Source organism: Volvox carteri (assembly GCF_000143455.1).
Source record: "Volvox carteri f. nagariensis unplaced genomic scaffold VOLCAscaffold_1, whole genome shotgun sequence".
Taxonomy (NCBI): domain Eukaryota; kingdom Viridiplantae; phylum Chlorophyta; class Chlorophyceae; order Chlamydomonadales; family Volvocaceae; genus Volvox; species Volvox carteri.
The window spans coordinates 4,566,888-4,576,433 of record NW_003307545.1 but is presented as its reverse complement, the minus strand read 5'-3'; the positions used below and the strand labels follow the sequence as shown (position 1 = coordinate 4,576,433).

Here is a 9,546-nt window from a genome sequence, read left to right as displayed (position 1 = left end):
CAAGCAGCGGCGTGTAACGCGCACACCCATGGTTGAGGTAGTAGTTATGTGGTAATGGTTGCTAGTGAGGTGGCCGCTGCAATAGGGGGCGCCTGCGGCGTGAGGGTACCGTGGTGAAGTGACGGGGTAGGTAGATATAGACACTCTCGAGACTGTTTGTTGGTTTTTGTGGAAGAGGAGGCACGTGCGCTTGTTGCGCAGGTTTGTTTGCCACGGCGGCCCCCTTAGGTGCATAATCCAAAGGAATACCCTTTAGGCTGAATATTTCGGTATCCTTCGCTCTTGTCTGTTAACCCTTTTCCTCGCTTACAAAGGTATGTAGATTTACTTCTGCGTCGGCCCAGATACGATGTGTGCTTTTTCTTAGTTGCCTGAATATACAGCAGGGAAAATGTACCGTATCTGTGGCCGATTATCTCTTTTCCGCAGCTGGCTCTTTTCCTTCGCCCTTTCTTCGATACTCTGTATTGCTGTACGTGTTGTAGTTGCAGATGGTGCAGATCGATGATGTTTGTGCCTTGATTTTCTGTTTTTTAAGGGACCCCCATGTTCAGGTTGGCAACGGCCGTCCGCTACCTACTCGTCGTTCCTGATCTCGAGTGCTCCAGCTGTTTTGGGGCCGCCGTGCCTTTGGTTTTGGAAGGGCAGACACCCGTCGTTGCTGTGCAGATGAATGGCGGTCGTCGGTCGGCTCCTGAGGATCCCTTATCGAAGTTCATAAGGGGTAATAACTATCATAGGGCTAGAAAACATGCTCTTGCGCCTGTTGAGTCGCTGGAAACACTAGGCAACTGCCTGATTGTCTTATAGCTTCAGAGCGACGAAGAACTGAACAAGCGTGTCTCGCAGATGTAACTGTACGTTGGACGGTATGATCACCTCTTAGGAAGCAGCAAGTGTTGTTGGTGGTGTACTTTTGGGTCGTTTCGTCGAGGGGCCCCAATACACGTCCTTCCGCGTATTTAGCATATATAGGCAGGGTTACCCTGGAAACAGTAAATAAGTGTCGCCGACCTAGCTCAAGTGGATGCTACTTCCACAGCCGGTTGCTGCAGGCTAGGGAGGCGCTACCTCTTAGTCTACCTCATACAGCATGCCACGCATTGGTGTTGACTCTTAACGCAGCCGCAGCGGGGCCAGTAATTCGGCACTTTTACATCTTGGGTGTCAACAACTTCAAAAGGGCAACAACCTCGGAAGAGAAAAGCACATCTTACCGGTAAACTCAACTCTGTCCAGCAAACCCAAATCGGTGCGTTGAACACAGCAACGGACAACATCTTCAATTGTTTTCAAATGGTGGAAGTACGACTTTTGAAAGACAGTCAAAAGACAGTCAACAAACAATGCTCCTGCTTTTCCCTGCCCTCCTGCTGGATGCCTGCCTGCCTGCTATACCCCTATCGACCGCCAGCACCGCGCTTCGGCCACGGAACATCGTCACGGCGTAAACATATATACAGCTGAGAGACGCAGCTGTGAGTCTAATGTGATGCGAAAACATCCAAAAAGTACGACAACTTGGTACGACTGTCACACATAAGCCCTACCATCTCTCCCTTCCTCAGCCCCCCTGCCGGCCCCCTTGGTGGAAGGAATACTTCCTATCTGCGGACAAATCCACAACACGCCAAATCTCCAGCGGTTGAGAGGTAACAAGGTCGCATATTCCCCCCCCAATGCGCGGCCGTCCATCAACTCGCATCATCATTTCCCATAACTTTTCCTCTCACACGCAGCCTCACAACAGGCGCTAACAAACCCTGCAACAACTCCAGTTTCCTGTCAGCGAATTGCTGTCGGACAGCTATCCAACAAACAACAAGAATTTAAACCCTCCCTTAAGCCAAAACAAATCCCCCATACCAGCTGAACAAGAGAGCGCAGCAACGAAGCGCAGCAACATGGCTAACACAACAGCAGCAGCAGGAGTGGAACAAAACAACCCGAGTCCCATATTTCTTTAATCAAACCGGCAGGGGCAGCCCTTTCCGCCGCAGATCCTCCCCTTCCTCTCTCGCCGCGCACGAACTCAAAACACGTCCGTGGAAAGCCTTTTCCCGTTGCCCTTGTCCTCTTTTCACCGTCCTCGACCGCGTTCCTCGACTGCCAGTGCCTCATCCACAGCCTGCGGGTTGCAGCTCACCCGGCCGACGAGAACCTCCTTGGACAGGTCGGAGGACAGAGCTACGAAGCGGACGCCCTCGCGGCTGTCGAGCTCCGCGGCGCCAAGGCCGCTGGCGGCGGCAGTTAGACCGGAGGCTCCGCCCAGCCAGGCGCAATGCAGTGTGGCAGGCAGCAGCGTGGGACGCTTGAACTCCGCGGTGAGTGCGCACGGGTAGTGCAGCTCCAGTCCTGTTGTGAGGCAGTGGTTGCGGTGGTGATGGTGCGCCGAGTAAGTAATACGCAAGGCGGTTGTCCCAGGGGCAGCGCACTCGGTTGAGGTTTGGGAAGGGCGCAAGGTTCCTAAGGACATGCGCTTCAAGTGACAAAACGGGAGTTGCGCGCTTTTTACTCACTCCCGGCCACACGCCACAGCGTATCGCACCAACAAAAACATCTCCAACAACACTTGAAAATCACCGCCACCCAGTCACCCACAATTGGCCATTAAGACACCAGGAGGACCTGTTTCCTGGTAAAAGCAGCCGTCCATCCATCCACCCGCTCACCACGCGCGCTAACCACCCCCTCACCACTCGGTCACTTACCGGCTTTGCGCAGCGATGCCTCAGCTCGACCCGTCAGGAACAGCGCGTGTGCAATAGGGCGCTTGAACCCGAACAGCGCTGAGGTCGCCGGGTGGAGGTGGATGGGGTTCAGGTCCCCGTTCAACAGCCCGTAGCGGCGGCCCGCGTCGGGTCCGAGCTTCCAGGTATCCACAACAGTGGGCTTGGGGGACAGTTCGGCCGCCTGACTCCCCTTCGCCTCTCCCCCCTCCGCCCCCTCCCCGGGGCCAGCAGGCTCCTGTTTCTTGTCGTTGTTTTGTTAGGGTTTTAGGGTTTTAGGGGTTTATGTTTTGTTGTTGTTGTTGTTGTCGTTACAACATGGGTTTTAGAGGGTCATGGGGGTCTTAACAACACGGAAGCGTCGAACGGTAAGAATTTTTCCAACCATTTGGGTAGTGGGCGGGCAAATAAACAGACAGACGGACAGACAAATGGGACGAAAGAAACATATTGCTGCCGGACCAGCTGCTGGCACTTCCGTACTCAGACGGCGAGGAGGGCGGGGGAGCCCTTAGGCCGCACCTTGCCAGACGCCGAAGTGGCCGTTGCTGCCTCTGGCGGCTGCTGCTGCTGCTCCCGTTTGGCGCCTTTGCGCCTTGGCGACAAAATGATGACGGTGGTGACGCTTCGCCAAACCAGCTGCGCCTCGCTGCCGCCACCAGCGCCGCCACCAACACCCGCGCCGGAAGCCTCCGCCCCCTCGGTGCCCGCCGCCTGCGGACTCCTCTTCTTGTCGCCCCTCACTGAGTGAGCCTCAACCACCACATCCACCTCGGTGTGCCCCTTCGCTGTCGTACGGAAGGCCGGATCCACGCGGCAGCTGCGGAGAGGGCGGAAATAGACCAACCGACCCACGGGTCACAGGGGTAAACACCTTCTCCTCTCGTAAACAAAAACAACGCCCCGCGTAAAGCAGAAGAGGTTAAAGTGGACCTCAAGGTGAAGGCAATACATGAGCATCTGCCCAGAGAATCTAAACAGTCACGTACAGCTCTCGCCCCCCCGGTGTTGGACACCTTCGACATTTCTCAACATTCATCCTGAGCTCTGTGAAACTCGTAATTGCAGATGAATACAACTTTAGGGTTCATTTCTCCCCCCCCTTTCCCCGCAACTCTCCCTGTCGCCTATCACTGGCATCTTTGGAGGCGGCCCATCCCACGGTTACATGGGTACGGCATCTGTACAAACGTACCTGTACAGCAGCTTCTCGTCCACCCCGATGCGCCTCAGAGCCACCACGCGTGTCCCCGCCAACACGCTGCCGAGCACGTTGAAGGGGAAGGCTGGGAGCAGCAGAGCTTGCATGAACTGCGGCGGGAAGAAGAGCGACGGGGAAAACCCAGCAGGGGGGTTTGGGAGGGTTTGGGCTTTGGGTTTGGGGGTTAGGGGAAGGGGTGATGTGGGTGGCTGCACTCGGCAGCTGGATTTTATTATAGAAATATAACTAATAACAGGCAGATAGATACAATAAACAGACAGACAGACAGACAGACAGCGAAGAAGAGCGACGGGGAAAACCCAGCAGGGGGGTTGGGGAGGGTTTGGGCTTTGGGTTTGGGGGTTAGGGGAAGGGGTGATGTGGGTGGCTGCACTCGGCAGCTGGATTTTATTATAGAAATATAAATAATAACAGGCAGATAGATACAATAAACAGACAGACAGACAGACAGCTCTGGTGCCCGTACCAGAGCTCCCCCTCCATTCCCCCCTCCCCCCCGTCCCTTTCAGAGTCAGTCTCCGGACACCGCCCCAGCCGGACTCACCAGCCGGAAACCCTCCACCAGGGGGTACATGAGCGGCACATCCCCCGCCGTGCCGCCACTGAAACCCGCGAGGGCCAGGTAGCGCCTCAGCCTGCCCGGGGAGAAGTGGACCCCGTGATCCAACATCACCTGAGGAGGTGGTGGTGGAGGAGGTGGTGGAAGGGGAGGTGGAGGAGGGGGAGGGAAGGAAGTCATATATGTACGTGCAAGAAACAAACAAACAAACAGGGGAGGGGAGGGGAGGGAGGGGGGGCGAACGGGGGAAATCAGAGGGGGCAGTTAGTTAGCGTTTCAGACACTGCAGGCACTGCATCGCATATTGAGGAGAGATGGCGCACGGCATTGCCAACTCCTAATACGTGGTAACGGGGCGCTCCGAGGGAACCAGTAATGACTGCCGTACTAACTGTCGTACGGCATGTACATGATGCTATGGATCTTAGGGTCTGTTGTTACTCGGTACGATAGGGATATCGAATTTGGTTTTAGGGTGACCGCGGTGTTGACTGTCTCGGGGTGGGAGGTGAGGGATGAGGGCAGGGGGACGGGCGCGAAGGTGTGTGTGTGTGGCGAGGAGGGGGGAAGGCAGAGCGGACGACGGCGCACGGGCAAGCAGAGCTCACGATGTTATCAGCGGCGTCTGAAAGGTATTAAGGAGTTAAGAAGATTCCAGGGGTGTGCGGTTGGCCTGACGCGCCGGAGCCGTTACCGGTCGAGAAATGGAAGTCCGAAAGACTTTTCTTGTGCTTTTCAGATGTTGCTTAGCTCTCGGAGGCTAATCTAAACTCCGGGATTTCTGTCAATTAACCAACTAATAGAAAGGGATGGCATATCTTCCTGAACGGGAAAAGCCTGGACTTATTCCACTTTCGCTCTGAGCTCTGTCGAGGGCACAATCCTGGGTAGCCAAATATGGTCCAAAACAGCACTGGGCGAGACCATCTCAAATGGGTCGCTGCAGGGACTTATTCCTGCTGAATATTTTCAGCTGAGACGATGCTCAGCAGCGTGATGCGTGCTGGGATCCGCGGAGCGCGACCGAAACGCTCTTGCGGCCCACCTGGACGGGTTTGCCGCAGGCCGGCGCTTCCTTGCGCTTGTTGGACATTTTGGTGACTGCCGCAAACGCCTGGATGTACAGCCAGATGGGGTGCGGCCAGGATGACAGGACCAGCGTGCGGCCGCGCGGGCGCAGCAGCAGAAACGCAAGGGGAGCTGTAAGAAACAGCCCCGCCAAAAGGGCCACCAGGGGCAGCGAAATATGCGGCATTGCCAACATGGCCCCAGCGCAGCAGGAGTTTGGTCTCTAAAGCTGATAGCTGTTGTCCAAGGTTCAGATGTTTCCGAGACCGACAGAAGACGAATTGAACGATGGTTCTATACAGAAAAGATAATCAACTTTTAACTTTCCGTTGTGATAACCGTCAGACCCTGCTATACAGCCTAGCTCTGACAATTTGTAGGTGGCATCGGCTCCGAGACCAGTCGCTTGAAAGTTGATTAACGTACCATGTCAGATATGTTGTTTCTGGTGTCTTTGTATCACAGATTGTAACAATGCTTCGCCAACAAGGTGAGAATTTGCAAATTAGTGGTCGGGCACGTGTCCAAGGATTAGGCGCTGCCATGGAAACGCATTTAAGTAGAATCTAAATATACTTTCTCGGATGTTCTCCTGCTGCAGCTGTTCTGCCCCAGCGGGCTGCGCAAGTCCACCGAGTTCGGGCGGCGTTGCCCGTCCGGCCCCGGTCGGCGATCGTCGTTCGGTGAGGTGGCCTTTAATGCAAAATTGCACGTGTTTAGCTGGGCGTGCCTTTAAGTATTTGCCGTAGTCCGCGAACTGAACGCCGGCGTCCGACCCATTCCTTTCCAAAAACGCTTACAGGGCCGAGGGCAATGGGCGCAACAGCGACAGCTTTCTGGCTGGAGTTGTTGTTGGCGGTGTAGTGTTTGGCGCACTTGGGTTCCTATTTGCTCCGCAGGTGAGTTTACGACTTAACGCTCACGGGCCATGCTTGCGTGGAATTTCCGACCCGGACCTTTGTGCCGATACCCACAGATTTCTAAGGCTATCCTTGGGGATGACCAACGGCTAAAGTTGCCACGTTTCCTGGAGGATGAGCAGCCCAAGGACCCGGAGCAAACGAAGCAGGACCTCATTGAGAAGATTGCCCAACTGAACGCGTCTATCGATGAGGTTGCAGCCCAGCTCAAAGTGAAGGAGGGCGAGCCGTTGAAGATGGAAACATGAAGGCGCATGAGCTTTTTCACTTCCCGAGCTGTGAGAGGGCATGGGGTCCGGGTGAGGGGGTGGCAGGAACACATGCCTGTTCACAGTGGCCATCACTTGGCCAGCCAGGTCAGTTTTCGGCGTGTCCCGAAGTCGGATCCAGGCGGAAACAGCGCTAGATGTTCTAAATCCAGGGGGTTATTTTGGTGACAGGGAGGGGTGAGGAATGCTGAGGAATGCTGAGCTGAAAAGCGTCCTTGGCTCGAGACAATTGGTAGCGAAATGGTTAGGGGGTCTGATCAGTGCTGTTCGTGCGCTTGTGGGGGAACATCATCAGGATATGTTGTATGACGACTTACTTCTGCAGTTCCAAACCAGCTGGGGCTGTTGTCGCCGTTTTGGTACATGAGTTACCATCTTCCGTATGATGTCCGGCAGCGGATTACCTCTGATTATGTCTTCGCTACTGGAACTGTGGCTGAGAGGGCGACGGAGGATGCTAAGGATTGGGATATGTCTGGTTTCAAGCTGTGTAACATTCCAAGCAAAGTATATCACGTTTTCTTCTCTTTATCCGGTTGCAATTGATAGACAAGTGCAGCGCGATGGCTGTGGATAACCGAATGCCCTGGAGGATGCGACTCAGTTATGTACCCAGTTTTGGCTGTCAGTAGATTGATTGTAGCTTCAACCGGAATGCTGCACAACGGGTGCGGCCGATTAGGCTTTGCGGTCGGTTTTACCAGTCGTATCGTTACATTTCGCCGTACTTCGAACCAGAGGAGACTTGCGCAGAGACGCGCTGCAAAAGATCAATAACAGACCCTGATGACTCTCAAACGATACCTGTATGCACCGAAGCCTTCCTTTATCTGGCCTGTTCAGCTCAAACGTTGGATGCAGAGGTGGTAGGTAGATAACAGTGACTGCTCTTCTTAAACGCAGCCCATAGCCAAAAGCTCCCTTAACAACATCTATTAACGTTCATAATGGAGCAGTTAATGACGGACCAACAAACGGTGCTTGCTCAGTCGATGACGGCCAATCCGAAAAAGGTTTGTCGTCGCCATGATTTAGACCTGCGTTCCTACATTTTAAAACAGATAAACCCAACGCGAAATACCCTCTTAAGCATCTTTCGGCGATGGGCCGCGGTGCACTGGCATGGATGCAACTGGGGATGCCAGCAAGGCCTTTACATCATACCCAATGGCCGATGTCAACTCCTTGCAGAAGCCATGCCCAAAGGGATGGCGACGGAAGGAGCCGTGGACCGACGGGGCACTCCTTACTGAGTATCAAAAGGCAAGTCCCGTAACCGTTTTTCCTTATCACTACTTGCAATAACATCAAATTCGCAATAACCATTTCTATCATCACAAAAACACCATCTATAACTTTAAATGTATCTTTATAATGAAACTTCGATCGCTGCCTTTGCAGGAGTACTGGGAGAAGAAAGCCCCCCACGAGCGCACCGCGTCCATGTTACCCCGAAGCCAATTAGGACCGGACGGCCCATTTGATGGGACGACATCGTACGGCACCAATTTCCAGGTACGCACTGACTCGCTCCCTTTTCTGTCACCACACAAAACCCGCCTAGAGCCATCGGGGTTTAAGCCAGGCGGCCACTCCCTCCGCATCACCACCCCGAGCCGCACCATATTGCCTTCTCCCCCTGCTCCACGTCATCCTCGTCTTTGTCTTCATCACTGTCGTAATCTCCCCCGTGATTATTCGAGTCGTACTCTTAGTTCACTTTCGTACAGACACATCCACACGTAATCCCAGGCCCTCATCCTCTCCCAGCTCCTTCCCATCCTTGCAATTCACACAGACAGACAGACAGACAGACAGATAGGGTAGACAGACAGGCAGACAGACGGACAGACAGAGAAACAAAGACACACACTTCTCCGCATTCGTCCCCCATTCCCCACACTCAGGCGCCAGCGGGAGCCGGCCCCGCTCAATCCTTCAAACCTCCCGCGGGCGAGAAGGAGAACCTGCCGTTTAGCCCCTGGACCACTTACAAGTACGTGCGTACGGATGTACGGATGTACGGATGTTTGTACGGGTGCATCTGTGCCAAATTCCGTACGTGGACCTCGTGGTTTGCGAAATTCGCGGAACGCACCCTGGGAGTTCATTAGGGCCTGACGCGTGGTGCCGTACGACAGCACCGGACAGCAATACACAGCACCCCACACCTGACGCAAACAATACACGGCAAAAGTCGAACAGCTCTCCGATCCCCCCTCTTCCTCCCCAAGCAACCCCCGAAGGCCGCCCCCGCCTTCCCCCCACTTGCTCCATCGCTCATCCTTTCGTTCGTTTGTTCGTTCCGCACGCCACAATGCAGGGTCGATTACCCCGCCAAGGATGTGCCGTACAACCGTGTACGACCGGCCAACAAGCTCCAGCCCGCAGCCGGACCTTTCCAGGACTCTACGACCATGAAGGAGTCCTTCCCCGGTTGGGCGGGTGCAAAACCCTCCACGCCGGCCGCCGGGCGCTCCGTGTCCGTACCGCGTGCCGTGGGGCCCTTTGACGGCGTCAGCGCCTACAAGGTATGTGTACGGCAGAAATACGGCACTCGGATTGCGGGATCGCGGTCGCGGTCGGACTGAGTTACCTAAACCGTGACGCGAAAAACGATTTGTCGAAGGGAAGTTTGTGTCCCATGGGGTCCGGATGCCCGGGAGAAGAGTAGTGGCTATGTAGCGTGCCGAAGAGTAGAGCGTGGTGGGGGCCTGCGGGCGGGCGCGTATGCAGGGCAAAAAATAGGTAACGACAACTAATTTGTGGGGGATCCTCA

General features: G+C 54.9%; 2 protein-coding genes across 2 annotated transcripts in view; one reads left to right on the top strand and one right to left on the bottom strand.

The window, feature by feature from the left end:
* Nucleotides 1-44: 44 nt before the first annotated feature.
* VOLCADRAFT_86349 (uncharacterized protein) lies at nt 45-5,765 on the bottom strand (the record flags this gene model as incomplete). The annotated part of the gene is made up of 7 exons (XM_002945859.1): nt 45-92; nt 2,147-2,355; nt 2,712-2,868; nt 3,252-3,549; nt 3,925-4,040; nt 4,496-4,624; nt 5,556-5,765. The coding sequence occupies 7 exons, from the start codon at nt 5,763-5,765 to the stop codon at nt 45-47; spliced, it is 1,167 nt and encodes a 388-aa protein (XP_002945905.1).
* A 273-nt stretch (nt 5,766-6,038) lies between these two features.
* Nucleotides 6,039-9,546, top strand: part of VOLCADRAFT_102859 (uncharacterized protein) — a gene marked incomplete at its 3' end in the record, with an annotated part of 5,121 nt that continues 1,613 nt past the window's right edge. The window contains exons 1-7 of the mRNA XM_002946209.1: nt 6,039-6,068; nt 6,180-6,261; nt 6,381-6,477; nt 6,555-6,710; nt 8,169-8,282; nt 8,675-8,763; nt 9,091-9,298. Coding sequence (XP_002946255.1) covers nt 6,053-6,068; nt 6,180-6,261; nt 6,381-6,477; nt 6,555-6,710; nt 8,169-8,282; nt 8,675-8,763; nt 9,091-9,298 — 762 coding nt within the window. The 5' untranslated portion in view covers nt 6,039-6,052. The remainder of the gene's footprint in view (nt 6,069-6,179; nt 6,262-6,380; nt 6,478-6,554; nt 6,711-8,168; nt 8,283-8,674; nt 8,764-9,090; nt 9,299-9,546) is intronic.